The sequence below is a fragment of the Puntigrus tetrazona genome, chromosome 22 (assembly GCF_018831695.1).
Source record: "Puntigrus tetrazona isolate hp1 chromosome 22, ASM1883169v1, whole genome shotgun sequence".
Taxonomy (NCBI): domain Eukaryota; kingdom Metazoa; phylum Chordata; class Actinopteri; order Cypriniformes; family Cyprinidae; genus Puntigrus; species Puntigrus tetrazona.
Genome location: NC_056720.1, coordinates 16,638,588 through 16,659,499, shown reverse-complemented (window position 1 = coordinate 16,659,499; position 20,912 = coordinate 16,638,588). Strand labels below are relative to the sequence as shown.

Sequence of the window (20,912 nt, the reverse complement as noted above, 5' to 3'; positions counted from 1 at the left end):
TAAAATGAGTTTTAATAAATACATAATGAACATGTGAAGAACGTCTTTGTGTTGAAGAGTAGAAGATCAGAATGATAGTAAGTAAAGACGAATGATATGAAGAAACGTCAAAAGAGAGAGAGAAAGAGAGAGAGAGAGAGAGAGAGAGAGAGAGAGAGAGAGAGAGAGAGAGAGAGAGAGAGAGAGAGAGAGAGAGAGAGAGAGAGAGAGACAGAGAGAGAGAGAGAGAGAGAGAGAGAGAGAGAGAGAGAGAGAGAGAGAGAGAGAGAGAGAGAGAGAGAGAGAGAGAGAGAGAGAGAGAGAGAGAGAGAGAGAGAGAGAGAGAGAGAGACAGAGAGAGAGACAGAGAGAGAGAGAGAGAGAGAGAGAGAGAGAGAGAGAGAGAGAGAGAGACAGAGAGAGAGAGAGAGAGAGAGAGAGAGAGAGAGAGAGAGAGAGAGAGAGAGAGAGAGAGAGAGAGAGAGAGAGAGAGAGAGAGAGAGAGAGAGAGAGAGAGAGAGAGAGAGAGAGAGAGAGAGAGAGAGAGAGAGAGAGAGAGAGAGAGAGAGAGAGAGAGAGAGAGACAGAGAGAGAGAGAGAGAGAGAGAGAGAGAGAGAGAGACAGAGAGAGAGAGAGAGAGAGACAGAGAGAGAGAGAGAGAGACAGAGAGAGAGAGAGAGACAGAGAGAGAGAGAGAGATAGAGTGTAGTATTGTCATGTTGTACACTAATGCCTGGTAATCCTCAGTAGAGTCTTATATAAAGGGCTCTGTCAGATCTCATAGTGTCTCTTCTGTCTGATCATGACTCTCATCAGATTCACGGGCCTTCGTTCAGGCCACTTAAAACTGCTCTTTGATATTAATTCATTAATGTAAGATAATGTGATTTAGAAAAGCTTCCTGTCATGTTTCAGAGGGAGGGCCAAAAAAATACAAGACAAATTCCTGTATTTCTCACTGAGTGTGAACCCATAGCCCCGCCTCCAAATCACGCCATTGGTCGAGCCAGAATATGACCGAACACGCCTGATTTGTGAAATACATTACTATACTATTCTCATGCTGTTAAAATATCCCTTCAAAATCACGTTATTTCTCAAATTGCCCGATACGTAAATTTCACCATAATTGAGTTTTATAAATATTTCTAAACTTTCTTGAGTGAACGATCAAATGAGAGAGCGTCACAATACTTGAGTTTTGTGAATTGTTTCTAAACTTGCATGAAGCACTTCACGAGTTTACAGTAAAAGACGTTTTCGTAAAAACTTTCCTGCGTGAACTGTCGCAAATTATTCGTAAACTTTATAAACCAATGAATGCGTGCTTCATCTTTTATGAATCGTTCGTAAACGTTTTTTCCGTAAGCTATCAAACACTTAAGTTCATAAAACTTGATAAAAAAAAAATTTTGTTTGTAATCATTGTTATGCAAACTAATGCAGATTCATGCATTCTTTTATAAATTCATTGTTCGTCGGCGGTTCACGCAGCAAGCACAGACAACACACTAGTGAACTTAATAAATCATTTCTACCCATACTTCTGTGGATTCTACAGTTGATTAAACGTTTGACCAATCAGACGCTCTGTTTGAGTACCAAAGGTCCGCACAGAAGCTCAGAGAGAGAGAAAGAACACACGTCCTTGCTTTCATGCAGTTATTATTATGTGCCCGGTGTGTACTTCCTTCAGAACTGCATGCTCGTGAAACATCGCTCAGACTGTGCTGTAGATGAAGTGAAGACCTGACTCACCACATACAGCTGCTTCCACAGGACTGACCACTCCTGAAGAGTAGAGGTGACCTCTGTGATGATGGGGTCCTCCAGCGGGACCACCGTCTCGTATTGCCTGAACAGAAACAACAAACATTGACCCCAGGTTAGTTAGCTCTCTCTCTCTCAAACGTACTTAATCGTAATTAATGATTACTATATTTGAATTAAAATTATATTTTTGTTCAATTATTAATTTATTGCATTTATTCATTCATGCACTCATTCATTCTCAAACGAACTTCTGTCCGTTTATCCTCAAAAGGTAGTCGATCAGTAATGAATGATTCATATTTAAAAAAAAGAATAAAAAATAACACATATTATGCATCATTATTATTTCTTCTCATAAACAGTTTAAACTAATGTTAACTAATGAACCCTGCTGTTGTCTTCTGTCCAGTTTTGTACTTGTATTGTTTTTTTCTTCTTCTTCAGTATCATTAAAAATGTGTCTCACAAAATTGCGTAATATTATTTATTAAAATTGTGAATAATTATTACAAAGCATTTTCGGTTTCTTACGGTTTTCGGTTTCGCTGTCGACCCAGATGAACATATTCTCTAACAAACACAGAATCTGATGTTCCAGCTTCAACTTTCAACTTCTTCTTTTGGTGGTAAACATGATAAAGCCTTGTTAAAGCCTTTCACCCGCTCTTTAAACTAACAGTGTACTGTACGCAGTGCCGTCATCATCAACCGATAGCTTCATTAGCACTTCCTGTCCGTTCATCTCTCCGTCCTGTTCTACATCCATCAGCGCTCACTGTCCTTCCTCTGTCCTTCTCCGACAGATTGAGCTCTTTGTTCTGCTTTATCATCACATGTGTCCAGTGTAGCAGCTTTCTGAGTCTTTTTCCCCTTGTTTTCTGAATTCTGATGAGACGCTATAATTTGATCCTGGACACGAGCTGATCACGAGCAGAAAAACAGACAGGGGCGAGACTTACAGCAACGACTCGGAAACTTGTTCACCTGTTCAGGGGTTGCTAAGGTTTTTTGGGCGGTTGCTATGGTGTACCTAGGCGGTTGCTAGGCTAACCTGGGTGGTTGCTGGGCAGTTTCTATGGTAACCTGGGGTTGCTATCTATCTATCTATGGAATATATTCACTTGAAGATGATTGTCTAATAATGAATCTGTTAAAACCTGTTTGTAAACATGCACTGTATTTCTTTAAATGTTGAACACATCCGCTGGGATCTGCTTCACACAGTAAAGACGTGTATGTGTGTGTGTGTGTGTGTGTTGAGGGAAGACTGTGAAGTACAGCACACGGTGCCGTGTGCAAACACCTGTGAAAAAGTTGGAAAACATCAAAAGCTAAAACAAACAGGAAGCTGTCGAGCGGCGGTCCCTGGTGAGCAGTTTTCCCGCGTGTTTTCAGCGGCGAGATCCCGCTGGGAGCGAGTTTCTCTGCTCTCTTTCTTGCTAACTGTTTCCTGTTCTCTCCATCTTTATACGGCACGACTTAAACGTGAATATCCTGTGTGTCGCTGAAGCAGATTCAAACCTGTGAATGAATCTGTAAAAACAAAACAATCCTTCCCAGATACCCAAGAGGATACAGATTGGTGTTAGGGAGAAACTAAGAGAAATTAGCTTTATTTTTCATCTTTTAGCGGTGTAGCACAACCAGAACCTACTTTGTTGGATTTAAAGTGACACGCCACCCCGAAATGAAAATCGTGTCTTCCGTCTTCTGAACACAATTCAGATATTTCAGATGAAAACTGTCAGGGTCCAGAAAAACAGTGCATCTTCCATCAGTGGTTCAATTTGTATTTTACGAAGTATCGAGAATACGTTTTGTATGGAAATATTAAAAAAAATGACTTTATTCAAGAAATTGTGCACAGAAGAGTCACCGCAGGGTCACTTCGGAGCGTAGTCGTGACATACAGAAGCACTTTTTATATAGCAACATTTACAGATTTGAACATGCAGTTAAATATGCATTTGTCATAATTTTTTTTTTAATAAATGAAATATGCAAAAAGTATCTGTATGTGCTCAAAAGTGATACCAGTGTACAATCATTTTGTCTTTTATCAATAATTTTACTAAAAAATAACTTTTTTCAGCTACTAAAACAACACAATTTTCTTTGCAAAAAAGCAATGCACTTCTAAATAGAGTACTATATATTAGGGGTGTGACGAGATAAAATAAATCCTGAATGATGAAATGTATAGGGAACATTTCAATTTTATTCAACAAAAACATAAAAAAATGTAGCAGCATTTTGTAATCAACTTTTTGAAATTAATCTTCTATTTTAATTAATTTAATGCAGCCGTAAACAACATGTGAACACTGTAAAATATTTTGGCGCAAACTGAAAGGCCAGCAATTAAACAAAAAAATTAAGTAGCATACGGAAATAAACATAAATAACACTAATATAAAGGCAGGGTAAGTAACTCGCAGCCAATCAGCAGTAAGGGGCGTGTCTACTCCTGACGTGTGGAGGAGAGGCTGAACAGCTGAGCTGGCAAGACGTAGGAAGTTCGTCAATATCGTATCAGCTTTCCGGCGCCGAGGTTGCTTTGTTTCTTCTCTATAAGTGAGTAACAGCGTGTCTACCTACACTGGACGTGATGAAGCGACCGATGAAAACCATTAGAAATTTGTGTCAGCTCATCATAAATAAAACGCGGCAGCAGATTTCCGTCGGAGATTTGTCGAGCCCCTTGCGTCTGATGCAGACAGCATTACTGATTATAATGACTTCTATAGTACCCGTGTAGACACGGTTCAACATCCTTCCTCAGCTCCGTCAGACCACTGTCACCAGGATAGTTTTCACAAGAGGTCTCGCAGCACCCCTACTATATACTAATACACACTAAAACATAAGGAGCGCTGCACTCAGAAATGAACATTCGCTGACCTTATACTCAGTTTTTATCTTCACCAGATTCGGAGAAACGTAGCGTTACATCACTTGCTCAGCAACGGAAGTGAATGGGTGCCGTCGGAGTGAGAAAAACGTCACAGTAATCCATCGAGTGAGAAGCTGTGTGTTTCTTATTAAGAGGTTTCAATATAAACCATCACACAGCCAAATTCACGGAAAACTAAAAAAAGTGTACATTTAATATCACATTAACCACAAGTACAGTACAGATTTAAGTGTCTCAACATAATTAGCAATAACAATATAAACCTCTCTGATTATTAAACTGGTTCTCCCAGGAGCTGCTGGTCTCGCGTCACGCCAAGCTTCATTTCATATACACAACACGCATTTGATAGAGAGAAATGAGCGTAAGAGGTCTTCATAAAAAGAGGAAAGCTCAGCTCTTCAGGCACGTGACGAAAGGGAACCAGAGCATTGAGATGAATGAATAAATGAAACGTCTCTCTCCCGTTTCTTCTCTATGGACGGAGATTAAAGACCCTTACCCTCTGTTCGTGACCACAGCCTTCTTCAAGTGGACGTAGCCGGCCGGGAAGATCCCCTGCGAGACAAAAGAGAAGAACGTTACACCTCTGCTCCTGCAAGCCTCCATGAAGAGAACGAGAGGACGGTTCCAGCGGTTCTGCTCACGCTGCTCGAGGCTAGACGTGTCAAAGTCAGTGTTGAGGAAACAAGGACAGCTGAACGTTAAAGAGACAAAATAATCCAACTCTGCAAAACAAAGAAAGCGATGTTAAAAAGTCTTTGGTTTTGTTTGTTTTGCTTCATCCTGATGTCATTTTGATCAAGTTTTGTTTCTTAACTATGTTTTTTTGGTTTGTCTGTTGGGTGTTGGCTTCGTGTCAGGCTTTGTTTTTCTTCGCTGGTCTATATTTTCATGGTTTTTTATTATTATATTGATAAAAACATTTCTGAAACATTGCGTTTTGCGGAAAAATGAAAGGCATAAATAAGCAGCTTTAAAAAAAATCCTAGTAAAAATAAAAGTTTGGTTTTTTCGGTTGTTAATGTATTTTCTTCATTCAATCTCAGTCTTGTCTTTAACTCCAGTGACGTCCTTTATATCAACAAAACATTTTCAAGCACTTCTTAAAATGTACTTTACCGTAATCACAAACATGCAAAATGTACTTACAGTTAAAATAAGGACCTTTAGCCCAATAAATCAAAAAACCCTTTCAGATGATTCTCCTAATATTTACTGTTATATTATTTATTTATTTTTATTACTATTATAATCACAAATGTATAACGACCTTCTGCCCATTAAATCAGAGATGCCTTTCAGATGTTTCTCCTAATATTTTGTAGGTTTATTAGAATGAGAGTCAATGAAAAAAACACATATAAATATAGATTTATGACAGGGTACAGGAATATTTGCATCGATTATATATTCCACGCAATTCGAAAATTTGCTCAAAAATCTGTCAAGTCGGCTGACGTTAACCCGTTTTTCTGACAAAGTGGCCAATCTGGTGTTGATTGGTCCGACCGCTTGTCAATCAAACTCCCGGGGACTCACTTTCAACACAAGCTCTAGAATTATTAAGTTCATGCTCATTTTGGTATAAAACCGACCACATTACATGAAAACCTAGAGATAAAGGACGAAGTCTACGAAACAAGAGACTCCATTTCTTTTCATTTATTAAGACAGACCCCAGATCGATCTCATCGTGATGTGAGTTTTACACTGACTTAACCCCCGCCTGATTCCTGACCAGAAAACTAGTCACTCCTCACAGCCTCTCGGTCAATAACTGCAATTGAGGAGAACGCTTTCAAACCTCAAGAGCGATTTATTTCATTTCAGTCAAACGGTGCAAAGCTCTCAACTTTAGGAGAGATCAATGGGAGGGATTTAGGGCATCTAAAAAACCTAATTAATCACACAAGTGGCTTTAGAAGAACGGAGAAGCGGAGTTGAGCGCAGAGCTACACAAACATCTCAGCTGAAGAATCCAGATGGTGGAGCTTCGTACAGTTGTTGCCTAATTGTCTTCGCTGTTTGCTTTCAAAGGTCAGATTAATTAGTAATTGAGGACACCAAATGCTCTGGAACAAACCTCCATCTGCTGGAGGAAGGATACCATGTGCACGGATGACAAACCGGCATATGTTAGTATTCATGAGATGGGCGGTCACTCGCTAATCGCCGCTTTCAGTCGTACACCAAGACCTCCTGTTGTTCGAGAGCTCTTTTCACGTTCGTAATAATGGGACGGGGTTGAGGAAGTCACGTTCATTCGTTACAAGCCTAATCACATTTACACGAATCGGAGAGAAGCTGAGACTTGACCTTTCGGCACCGCGGCGACCGCAAGAAGTTGGGGTCAAACCTTATCAAAGGATTCTTTTGAGTCAAAAAATAATGCTTTACTTAATTTTTTTATTATCATCCACATGCATGTGTGCATTAATTTTGACAGCACTGACTATATTATATTATATTGTATTATTTTCATTACAAACATGCTTTTGGAAAATTAATCTTTTTTTTTACTGCCATTAAACTTCATTAATTGTGTTATATAAACATACGTAAAATATACATTTACGTTGTTACAACACTTTTGCATTTATATGTTTAACGTTAACATAATGACATTTTATTCTTTATTGATCTTATTTACGTTAATGACATGATTTAGGAGTGTTTTTACTTTTTATGAGATATACCTTAATGCCAAAAAGATGCGCTTTGCGAATCAAAACAGGACGAAGAAAGAAAGAAGAAGAGAAGTTGAAGATGACTCTGTGGTTTGATCAATAATTCAAGTGGAAGGCGTGGTGTGTGGCATTTCCAGACTGCGTATGAATCACAGAAGGACTCTAACATTGTCATTCTGTCCGCGCTCAGCTTCCATTTTGGAGGCGGATGATGCAGCCGCTCTATATGAGCTGAACTGAAAGGAGATGTTTTTGTAGGCCTGAGGCAGCACAGATGTGTGTGTGTGTGTGTGTGTGTGTGTGTGTGCACGTCGTCTCCATCTGTTGAAACTCATGCTATCAGTGTGTGTGTGTGTGTGTGTGTGTGCCTGAAGCATACAGTTTATTTTATTATTTTTATAAGCACCGGATCTGAGTGATGGATATAAAACACCATGTGTCATGAAGAAGTGGAGCGATGACAGCGGAGTCAGCAAGAAGCACTTCAAAGCAAGCCACGAAACCTGATTCGAAAAATACACACAGACTCAATAGTATAATATATATTCAAAATTACAATATAATATAATAATGCATAGCAAAATGTGCAACTTTTTATTTTTATAACTATTTATTTATTATGCATACATAAATACAAACACATGCATGAACATTATTTATGTTTACATATTAAATATATTTATATTAAATATGCATACGAGCACAGTACAAATACATTTATTATGTAAACTAAAACATTTATTATACAAGTTATTAATCGTGATTATTCATTTGACCACACAATAAATAAAATAATATACTATTTGTGTGGCATTTTTGTTTTCATTCATTTTAATCATATTTTAATCTCTCATAACGCCAAAACTGTGGGTCATTTTATCAGTTGAACTAAATGTTTATATAAATGTTAATATAAATAATATGAAAATGTGCTGGTTTAAAATGTTACTTTTTAATTAATTTGTTAATGCTATATTTAATGCTAATATATTTTTTTAAATCCATACTTATTTCTATATTTCCTCAGAATGGCCACCTAGCTGTAAAATGTATTACAGTATATCGGTTAGTTGTCTAAAGCCGAATATGTCTTTCGGACTGTGTTCGTCATGACGGCCGTGGGGTGAGTAAATAGTGGGCTAGTTTTCATTTTTGGGTGAACTGTGCCTTTAAAAGTTGCCTGTTCTGCTAGACACACATATCCTGGTAGTATCGGTGAGACGGCTGACCTGTAACTAACAGCTCTGCTCTCGGTTAGAAGACCAAACAAAGCCCTTCCCTCGCTCCCAGCAGCCTAATGCTCGTTTAGCAGAAAAGGTCAACGCTGAGCCAAATAAGAAGAGAACGAGAGCGGGCCGCTAGTGTTTGTTTGCTCAGACTAATCAAAATGGAGTGTTTAGTCTCCTAATAAATGTTCCAGGTCTCCTCGCGCCTGGTTTATAAGTCCATGTTACTCCCAAGAATGTTTTCATGATGTTTCATCAAAAACGTAATAACTTGGCCTGGCTCCTAAATAACTTTTCTGCTGAAGATAATATTAAAGACGAACATCGGCGCCCGCTGCTCTCAGTCCAATAAAACGAAGTCCTGCCCTACATTATTTCCCAACGAGCGTTCAGAAAGTAAGCACTATTTCATAATATTTATACATTAACGTTAAGCCTCACGTTTAGTTTCAGCGGCTGGATGCGGGGGATATATTCTTTTTGGGGAGCGGATGATTTTAATGAGCTGGATTGAGCCGCTTTCTCACTTGACAAACATATAAAGAGATGAAGGTGAACTTGCAGTGTTCAACAGACCTTAGAGAGACAGCCAGCATCAGCAGGCATGTAAATAATTAAAAGCCTCTGAAAGCTGACTATCCCACTGTGCAACGCTTCTGATGTTCATTAATACTGACTCGTGAATGACAGCTGAGAGAAATCACTTCCTAAAATGTATGAAATTGTAAAAAAGTATATCTAAAATATTATATAATTTATATATATATATATATATATATATATATATATATATATATATATATATATTATTATTATTATTATTATTTTTTTTTTATTATCATAAAATTTGAAATGAAATATATATTGTAGAGGAATCCTTAGAAAAAGTTCCTCTAGTTTTCTTTTTTCCTCTGATGAACAGTCATCCCAGCAGCTGGGTTCTTCTCTGTTTTTGTCTGTTTAAGAGCCACTGCTGCTGAAGTTGACGTGGATCTGGCGCGCACATCGTATTTCTGTTTTCTCACATCTCTTTCTATTTTCTGACCCACTTCTGGTCCTAAAGTCTTGAGCGGATGAGCTGAACCAGGTGTGATGGTGCTGGACTGATCCCGGTCATTTGGGAAAACCGTTTGGTGTCCAGAAACTATTTTTGTCCTGAAAAATTAAGCAGTGCATATATATATATATATATATATATATATATATATATATATTGGTCATATGAAGACTTTGAAAGATATGTGGCATCCTTTACAAATTCTCAAATCTTTAAATCAAACTTTGCATCCTCTTACAAAAGTATTGTTTCTCAGAAACTTTCCTCTAAACCGCGAAAGCATTCCTTCGCTTGCAGAAGTAGTTTCAGAGAAACTTTCTATTCACTCACAAAGGCAGTGCATTTCTACGCAAAACTATCATGTTTCTGGGAGAAAATTCGCATTGACTTGCAAAAATATTGCATTTAAAAAACAAACTTTCACAAAGGTGATGCATTTCCCCAATAAACCTTGTGTTTCCTCGCTAAAGCACTGAATTCCTCCGAGAAACTCCCAGAGGCCGTGCATTTCACAAAACTGTCGCATTTGCTCGCAAAATGATTGCATTACTCGGAGAAACTCTCGCAAAAGTGCCGCATTTCACAGAGCAACCTGAAAAGGTTCACTTAAGAAAAAAGCATGGCCTTTCTCCGAGAAACTTTGCATTCACGCATCGCTTTCTTTAGGGCGTCTGTACATGCGCTGCTACCACAATTTATACATTTCCATAAATAATCACGCCTGAACTACTGACCTGATTTAGCCAAGACCTGTTAAACAAAGTTACTGTGCAACCAAAACACTGAAGGAACCAAAAACAGCCTAACAGTCAAAGAAAGACCTCTAGAGACGCTTTTAGAGAGACGGTGACAAGGCAGAGACACCAATATGTCAGGTTTAAGTCCGTCTGAGTAGCAGAGCTATGTTTCCCTGTCCTCGTCGGTCTGGATGAAGCCTCTCTCCTGACCTCTCTCCCGAAGCGCTGCAGGTCGTCCTCAGGACTAATGATCTGCTCTAATCGGCAGGAAGTCCTCTCCGGAGACGCAGCCCGCCGCGGCCTGGATTCTGGAATAGAAACTCTCGCTCTGTGGGAAAGAGCGTCCCAGATTTCAGCGTGGAAGCTCTCAAAACCTGCCGAGTCTGGTCTTCTTCAATAAACAGTTCAAAACCGTGAATCAGAGAACAGAGAACAGCCCTCGTAGCGTGAATCATCACGAATGATGCATCTGAATCAATAACAATAGCAGAACATGTAGTGCACGTCCATAAGACATATACACACTACACACTTAGATATCAAGCTTTCAAAATCTTTCATTTCAAGCGTGATAGCACTAATACGAACTAAAAGCGTGGGGATAAAAATGATACAGCATAGATGATTATCATTTAAACGCGTTTAAAAAAAGTGTTACTTTTATTCAGCAAGTGCATGCTAAAATGCCCGCAATGCAACGTTGCATCCTGTTTAAAAAATGCATAGAAACCAGTTCTTTTAAATAGTGATAATAGTTCGCTTTATTAAATGAACGCAGCATGAGAGCATATTAATAAATGTAGGCTATGTTTGTAGGCGTATATGGCTTGCCTTCAGTTCCATTCAGAGTGGCATGACTTCTCCTGAGTTCATAATCGATTTTTTCAGTGTTTCCAACTAATTCAATCGCTCCAAAAAAGTAGAAATAAACACTTCCCACACTCCGTCTTTTGTCACGGAGCGCGCACAAAAGAGAAAAACTGACATAATTGCAGCGTGTGCATGAAAACTGTGTAATTTAGAAAAAGATTACGTCTTGGACAAAACGCTCTGGAAGAGCTGTCATTATATCGTGAGTGTGTTTTGTCTATTCGTCAGTACTTTTAGTCAAGAAGCAACTACACAGGCGTTCAGAAACCTTCCCCCACGTGTCCGTCAAGCAGTTCGGCTCTTTGTGTGCTGTCTGTGCTGTTTGTTTTCTTGTCTTGAAGACGGTTAAATACGTCTTTCCAGATGATGTGCGGTCGGCCGGCATTCAAACTGAATTAACGTTAAAACGGGATGGCGAGGTCACGGGGTCAACTCTCAGGAGGTGCATCAGCCAAGTCTTAAATATTCATATATCTCCGCTGATTTGTCGTTTAACACAAAATACAATTATGGCAAGGCGGCATTGCCTGACGACTGAATCATCTAGTATTTACTTCTCTGTATTTCTCAAATCCATAAATAATGGCAAACAGATCTGCCTGTGATGAAATGCTTTGACCTCTCTCTCGTCTGGTTCGAGACACTCTTCTGATGCTCCCTGCGGGTTCTGGGTGTCAGCGAGGAGGAGGAGGACCAGAGTGGGTGGATCGAGGGAGAGAGGCAGAGCAAAGCCAAACAAACAATCAGAGATACCTCCGCAGAGCCGTGGAAATCACATGCTAATTGTGACTGTAATGAGATTACAAAGTGTAATGAACACATTTATAACGGACTGAAACGAACACTTGGCTATTTTTGAAGTATTCTAGAGTTTAACGGTTTTGTGAACCCCTTCAGCCGATCTCCGGGTCCGGCGCTAGCACTTTTAGCTACAGCTTAGCACGGAGCATTGAATACAAGTTAGCATCGCGCTCGAAAACGACATCGGAAAAAGATTTGATGTTTTTCCTATTTAAAACTCAACTCTTCTATACATCATGTAATAAGAAAATGAAAAGCACCGATTTTCTACAGCTATGCTACAGCTATGCTAGTTAGCTGTCGTAGCACGGCCGCAGCAGGAGCAATCACTTTACACAGTGCATGAAATTAAAAATTATGGTACCATTTCAACCCAGAAAATTGCAACTTTCAATTTTCCGTCGATCTTAATACACAATGTAACTACATAATATAAAATAATTGGTCATTTTCGAGCGAGATGCTAACGGTCTAATCAGATTCAATGATCTATGCTAAGCTAAAGCTAAAAGTGCTACCTTCCGGACCCAGAAATCGGCTGAAAGGACTTGAAAATTGTAAAAATCTATATAGTTGTGCTATGAGCATATTACGCTCAATTTACATAAGAATTATTTTAATCTGTTTTCGTTTGAACACTTTGTACGAATGATTTTACAGTTTATGCCAGCATTCAAATGTTGAGACGCTTTACGTAAGAATACTTTCAAGAACCTTGTACTTGTATTACAAGATGCAAAAGTTTACACAAAAAATATTAGAAAAACATTTGACTTTTTTTGGTTTGAACAATTCAAACCAAAATGTATACTTGTACTAAAAAACGTTTTTAATCTTTTTATGAATAATTTAAACCAACGTGTATATTTGTGCAAAAAAAGATCACCTAAGAACAGTCTTACAAACTTCCTATTTCTGCTTCACAAAAACAGCTGGTTATTTAAGAACAGTTTTACAAACGATTTACACCAAAATCCGCAAAAAATGCGTTAGTATGACGCAAGAATGGTCTTTACGAACAGAAACTCGTTCTACTTTGTGTTTCAAACGAATCTCATCATGGGAAACTGAGTTTCTCACTTCACAGGCTGTAAAAATATTTTTTTTAAAGGGAAAAAACGGAGCATGAATTGCTAGCGCTTCGCGTGGCGAGCTTTCCAGGTAATGGCCCAGGTTTCCCGCCTCATTCACACGGTGAGTAGAGCCTGTGGTTCTCAGGAAGCAGGACCAGGTGCCGGCTCAGTGTCACCTCTACAGAGGATTAGCAGGGATCGGCCGCGGAGGGCATCGCGGGCAGCTCCGGAGGGCACTTTGAGGTCTGGCCACACCGTGAACACAAACACAACCCAAAGGATTCTCACCTCCGGGAAAGTGTCAACTGGCACCGAACGAAGGGCCAAAATCAGCGATATTCAACATTTCAAAGTTCATCCTGAGCTCAGCGTGTTCACTCAGTAATGCATGGGCTACGGATATATTCTATACATGGTCGATTTTTGATTTCTCTGAGCAAAACAATACTATTAAAATACAGATTGATGAAAATTCAAGATTGATAATCTGAAAACATATTGTTTTGCTATGTATAAATATAGTCATGTAAATGTATATGTGGGTGTACTGTGTAATATTACGCATTATTATTACACACATGCATGCATATGTTTTGAAAATATTTACATGGATATATGTATATTCATATAATTGATATTATGTTTCAATATATTTCATATATAAAAATAATATATTTATATATATGTATGTAACTATACAAACAAAACAAAATTCTAATTGTGATTAATCGTTACGCCAGCACTAAGTAACATGCAATATATCTACATTTATAAATACATATTCTGGCTTGCATATCTTGCTGTATAACTAACATATATTGTAAGAATAATTGTAATAAAAATATGGATTCAATATGCTTATTAATATACATGGTTATTATTAACTGAAACTAAAACCGCAAACATATTTTCATTGCTAAAATATAAAATTAAATAAAATTAAAAAAATAAATAAAATAAAATTCTCATTTGTATTTAGTTTAACTTGATGTACTTAATTTACAAATTCTAAGTATATGATTTAATAATAATATATAATATAAAAATTATATATATATATATATATATATATATATATATATATATATATATATATACAGTATATTACACAATATTTTTTATTAATACTGCAATTAAATTTTATATATATATATATATATATATATATATATATATATATATCACTAACCTCATCAAATCAAAATTACAGCACTTTTTATTTATTTTAATTCCTGATTGTATCTGCAGGTGACTGCTGTATCAAAAACACGGATTCAGATCAAAACAGCGCTCCTGTTCAGCCGTACATATGATTTCTGCAACGTTTAGCCTGAAGCTCTCCCTCGCTGATGGTCTGGATGAAGGCTTCTCCGTAGTTTATCCATAGTTCCATAAAGGTCACCGTACGCATTACATTTCTCAGCTGTCCTGTGAACTTTACTCACATGAAAGAAAGTTGTTGGGAAATGTCAGCTGCTGGATATGTTTCTGTCAGCGTGTGGCTGGATTTGAATAGCGTGGCTGATATGCACATTCAATACATAATTGTTTACCCATTACATTATAAAAAACAAATGTACTGCAACGGCTGAACCTTTTCTTCATACAGTTCTGATGTGTTACATTCAGGTGAAGTGTAAGAAATTCTGCCGCAGTATCAGCACCAATAAGCTCAACATGGCGCCCGCAGTAATACCTGCTTGTGCCCCTGAAGAAAACAGCTGCGGAGGACAAGATCTAAGTCTCTTTAAAGCTCCATCCTCCTCCTCTCATCCTGAGAAAGTCTGTCTTTTGGGAGGAATATTTGCGGTGCGCCCTGTCCTTGCCTCAACCTGGCTTGTGAGGTCAGGAAAAACCGAATAACAAGCGCGGTCTTGTCTATGAAGTGGATATTAGCTGCTCACTGCCACTTTGAAACAGTCATCGCTGTTAAGTACATTTCAGAACGTCCTGAGATGACACTAAACACAGCGAACACACGATCCTGCTCTAAACCTTTCTGGTAGCTCTAGGGTCAGGCATGTAGAGTGAGGTCCTGTACAACAAGACATTATTATGTGCTTAAATAGTAATAATAAATACTAATATGCATGCTAATAAGCAACTAATATGTGTAACCATACAATAAAGTGTCGCCAACTTTCTTACTGATGGAATGAATAAGATTCACTTCATTATACATTATACAGACACAATTATTTTACTGTTATTGTCAAAAAGTTCTGCGGCCATCTCACAAATGCATCAGTGCTACATGATGCCATAACACAAATATGTTTGCACTGTATAATCTAGCAACTTACATAAGAAAGGTTTTGTGAAACATGCGCACAGATGTTGTCAGAACTGTGTGATGTGCGAATAAGAATGATTTTACAGAAACGCGTTTTTCGGACCATTTATACAGCATGTGTTTTACGAATAATTGGACGAACTAATTCCTTTGACGCACGGATTTTACACAGACATTTGCTCTATCAACAAACGTTTTACGACCTTTTAAAATTAAAAATATTAATGATGCTACAGTTTAAGCATCAGTGGTTTATTGAAAATACGCATGTTGAAGAATGATGCTGTGAAATGACAATTAGTTTTGACATAAAAGGCTTTTGTGCGGCAGTTTGCGCAAAAAATATTTGTTGGGACTGTGTGGTTCTTTTACAGACGAACCGTTTCTTCAATGATGCAAGAATTTAATTGGCCCATAAAATCATGTCCAGTTTACCCAAAGTGGTTTTTACAGAAAATAAACTTTTTCTATAAACAAATAGCTTCAGTACTGCGCATAGTTTTTTTTTTATTTTTCATGAAATGGAATTCACAACCAATTTTACATACGGCGTATTTCCGAGTATTTTAGAAAGTCAGCATTACCTAACAAGAGCAGAAACGAGAGCCCACGCCGCCTCTGAGAGAGTCCCTCGCTGCTGAAATTTGAAAGATCACTTCTACTTATTTCCAAGCAGTCAAAGGCCAGATCTTGTAAAATGCATGTATTGATTTCATTTTGCAGCAAAAAAAACCCAAACAAACTGTAAACAAGAGAACTGTTGCAAGATAAGCATTTAATTTTTGTCTGGCGCCTCATTCAGTGAAATAATACAGAGATGTTAATTTATTACAAAGTAATAATTTTTTAGTATTCTAATAACTTTCATTATTTAGTATTTTTTGTTTGTTTGGTTGTTTTTTAAGCCAAAGACTAAATGGTAGTATTTAACCATTAGCATTCTGCCCTGTTTTCCCCGTCAGACCCAGCACCGGTCAGCTGTAGATCCTCACTGTAAACTTGACAATCAACAAGGAATCAAACTGCACACCAGACGGATTGTCAAGTCCATCCTATTGAGCAGGACGGGCAAAATGAATCGTTGCATTGATGCCCCGTGATACGGACGTGCATCGTTAACTGAATGCACCGTAATCGATTATCGCCTGTGACGTCAATCGCATACACGAATATTAAAATGCACTCTCTATTTCAAAATCTGAGCTTGGTTTTTTTTTCCGCATAGAGCTCGTGAATGCTCCAAAGGGATTGACTGCTCCGTGAGACGCGTGTATGTTGCTTGACTTCCACTCGCTGTTATATTAGTCTTTTACTTATATACTTTCATTTCTGCAGCTTGTAATGCAGTACGTATTAGATGCACAAAGCTCACATACTCGCAGACGTTCACGTGTGCTTCATCTCTTGTTTGTCCTGAAGCTCACGGAGCGGTTAAATGCACTTGCATCTACTCTTATGATACGAAATTGGTGTAAAAAAGTGAGTTGTGTTTTCAGAACAGGACAAAACATGATACGTGCAAAATAGATCGGTGTGAAAGCTGGTAGTGTTCTCTAGCTAGTGGTCTAACCTGAAATAATCAAATCAAGATAATGCTGATTAAAAAAGAAAAACCCATAACTATGACTGTCTGTAAGCTTTCGATACTTAAAGCACTCCCAGATACTGAAAGTGCTTTTTCTTTGTCACTTTTCATTGTCTTTTCCTACCTCCATTATGTTATCATGTAACATAACTATTTGAAAAAGTAGCCTGCTTATGTAGTTTATAAAAAGTGCTCAAAATAAATGTTATATAAGCGTGATGTATTGTGATTGTGATTCGAGTATATGAATCAGCTTACCTTGATTGTGGGTTTCTTGGTGGAAAATCCTCGATACCATCCTGTAACAGACAAAACACAAATGTTAACTGAGAAACATTGACAATCTAGTGATAATAATAATAATACATGGAATGCCCAGAGATCCGACTGACGTAAAAAATAAAAATAAAAAAGAAGGCACTATGTGACGTAACATAAGTATGCAGTATATGGAAGCCCATTTCAGCAAATGAATAAAAATATTGAATAAAAAGCTAATCGCAACTTTTATCTCACAACTACGATTTTATACCTGTCTTTATCTAAATTTTGCTACTTTTTGACATAAACTCAAAATTATTATAAAGTCATTTAATAGTCAGAGCTGCAGCATATAAACTTGTAATAGTGAGTTATAAAACCAGAATATATATAAACGGACAATTCTGCCTTTTATCTCAGAATTGAATGATATATCACAATTGTGAGTTAAGTCAGAGTTGTGAGATATAAACTCGCAAATTAATAACAATAAGCCGTCCCAAAAAACTGGACTACATAATTAGCGATGGTGAGTTTATATCTCCCAATTGAGAGAAAAAGTCAGAATTACCAGTATATCTCACAATTCTGACTTTCTTGCAATTTTGAGTATGTATCTTGAGTATAAAAAGTCAATTAACTGTTTCCCCCCTCAGAAGTGGACTTTATAATTCACAACAGCGAGGTTATCTCTTGCAATTTTTGGACAAATTGCAATCGCAAATTTATATCTCGCAATTCTGAGGAAAAAAAGCTGTTCAGATGACATAGAACCGGCAGTGTCCTGGCCCGTGTAGCTTTATACATCTGTAATATTCACCCATCAAATATACATCCAAATGTTAGTGCTTTTTTGTCAATATACTCAACTATATGCTGCGTGCAGACATACACTTGACTTTTTGACTCTGAAAAAGTGCTTCGCTGCATCCCTAATGCATCGAATCGCATTTTCACAGCAACTGCGCCGTGTTGAAGGCCATATCTTTTAGATGAGGTGGAACATAAAGACTGGAACTTATAGTACACTAAGGTCTGGGCCATCAATTTCACTGGCTGATGTCCAAAACATCTCAGAAATATTCTGCCTCCCAGCAGATTCACCACACTGCTGCAGAACCCCACCGACTTCATAATAAGCCTTCAGTCCGTAATAAACCAGCTCAAAACATTCAAATCTCAAGCCTCTGCACAGTATGTCACCTTATTATTACAGTAAGAAAGCCAGCTGTTAGCAACGCTAGCCGCATAAAGGGCTACATAACGACACATTAAATCATGACTAAATAGTCGCCTGGAGTAAAAACACTTCTTCTTGTTTTTTCTCACTGCTTGCTCAGCAAGGCTTTTTATAACCTTCTCCAACTAACTTTTTAATGATAAAGATGAAGAGCAAACATTTTTGATGTGATAAAAATACTTTCATCCATTGGTTGATTTCCCAGAACAGTACTAACACTGAGGCCAATTCAAAACCATGGCAACAAGAGATCAACCAATGGCACGAATCCGGGGTGGGGCTCTCTGACCAATAACAAATGAGGGGTGTGTTCAGGAAACCTGTTTGAAAACATGTCATTTTTGTACTTCTTGTAAATCATTTTCATCAGTTCATGAATTAAAACAGCATGGAAACAAGACCTTTTTATACAATTGCTGCTGATGAACATTGTGGGAACAAACCTTAAAATGTTGAAGGTGATACAATAAATAATGCAGGTAACAAATGCGTCTGTACTCCAATTCCTGTATTTTTCCCATAATGTATTTGTCTAGAAGAAAACAGCCTCAGCCACATCATCTACCAAATTATTTCTTGGCTTTTCTCTGCTTGAGTATTTCTTACTTAATAGCGCACAAATAACCGGTGCCTCCCCTAAAGCTAAATCATTAGCTGCTAGCAAAGACCCATTATGGCAAAAAAAAATTTAAATCAGCAGCAACAGAAGCCCTGACTAACATCAATCCCTTTCCGGCGGTTGCTAGGTAGTTGCTAAGGCGTCTTGACTGATGTAAGCATGTTTCTATGCTAATATATGATATGGATGGTTGCCATGGTGTTGTCATGCAGTTGCTAAGGCATCTTGAGTGATGTTAGCATGTTGCTATGCCAGTAGGTGCTCTAGGTAGCTGCCAGAGAATTGCCATGCAGTTGCTAAGCAGTCTTGAGTGATGTTAGCATACCGCTTTGCCAATAGGCCACTAAGGTATTCTGGATGGTTGCCATGGGGTGGTTTGAGTGATGTTACCAGGTTGCTAGGGTGTTGCTATGCTATGTTGCCAGGCAGATACTAGGCAGATAAAGACGGTTGCCAGGGGGTTTTGCTAAGGTAAACAAGGTGTTTTACTAGCGGTATTAGCATACTATTTCAGAGAAGTAAAGCCACTCTTAAATATTACACAATTTTCATATGCAGGCCTTATCAAGCCCAAGTAAATATGTAAAAGCGGATCACTTGGACTCTGGAAAACAGGAAGTGAAATTGTTGGTTTGTGATGCAGTCATTTATGTAGCCATTTGTGCACAATCTGCTGTGACAACCGTGGAAAATATTCATAAGCTTGGCTGCTAACGTCGCTCACACCTGTGGCCATCTGTCTCGAACGCAACCCAGACTCGGCCGCATTAATCATGGCAGTCTATCTTTGTTAGCATTCTCCCCAGGTGCATCTTGAAAATGGAGGAGGTGCACCTTGTAATTAGCTATTTATTTTTTTCAAGGAATGAGCGGGCCGCGTCAGTCAACGTTAGCCGTTTCCATTGTCACTTTCCATTTAGCACCACAACGAACCATGCCATTAGCTAATGAACGACCCCGGACAAAGGGTCTTGTGTCAGGTTGTGTGACACAAATTGGCACTGGGTCCACGCGAGCGTCAATTCATCTTTATTATTTTAGCAACGTGGAAATGATTTTGCTGTTAGCTTGCTACAAGCTGATGCACAATAGCAAGCAAACAAGATGTTTCTTCTCCTCTAGAGAAGAATCCATACCAAAACAAGCACAAATACTTGTCAGGGCTGTATACAAACAGCGTTTGCGCTAGAGGCTGACTGTAGGCATTAGCTGTGATAGATTAGCAGACGGCTCATGTTTGCTGGCGTGAGGCTTCCATGTGGACATGAGGAAACTCAGCATCAACACACAGCTGCCAACAAACAAACACCTGATGAAATGTGTCATCTCTGTCTGTGTCTCTCTACAGGTGTAGACTGCAGGGACGTGTTGAGCTGTCAGGTTGTTCAGCTGTGGCGGTGACATGTCTATCTCAAGAGGTTCTGCTCTTTAGAGGGACACGCCCTTCTGGGATTAACAGCAGATTATCTACTGTCTGTCTACCAGTCTGACTGCATCTATCTATCTATCCATCTATCTATCTGTCTGTCTGTCTTTCTATCTGTCCGTTCGTCAGTTTGTGTGTCCATCCATCCATCAATCTGTCTCTCTCTGTCTGTCTGTCTATATCTGTCTCTGTGCTTTTCTTTCTTTGTCTGTTCATTCATCCATCCGTCTATCTATCTATCTATCTATCTATCTATCTATCTATCTATCTGTCTATCTGTCTATCTATCTATCTATTTGTCCCTGTTTGTCCATCCATCCGTCTGTCTGTCTGTGTGTTTCTTTCTTTCTTCCTGTCTGTCTTTCTT

The 20,912-nt window shown here is 38.3% G+C and overlaps 1 protein-coding gene across 10 annotated transcripts in view; it reads right to left on the bottom strand.

Annotated features, from left to right (window-relative positions):
* Nucleotides 1-20,912, bottom strand: part of dock3 (dedicator of cytokinesis 3) — a 149,299-nt gene that overhangs the window by 90,429 nt on the left and 37,958 nt on the right. For all 10 annotated transcript variants that reach the window (XR_006247623.1, XM_043222472.1, XM_043222473.1 and 7 more), the window contains 3 exons: nucleotides 17,258-17,298; nucleotides 5,170-5,225; nucleotides 1,739-1,835 (listed from right to left, as the gene is read on the bottom strand). Coding sequence is in view for 9 of the 10 variants with exons in the window: in XM_043222472.1 (XP_043078407.1) it covers nucleotides 1,739-1,835; nucleotides 5,170-5,225; nucleotides 17,258-17,298 (194 nt within the window). In the remaining variant the exon portion in view is untranslated. The remainder of the gene's footprint in view (nucleotides 1-1,738; nucleotides 1,836-5,169; nucleotides 5,226-17,257; nucleotides 17,299-20,912) is intronic.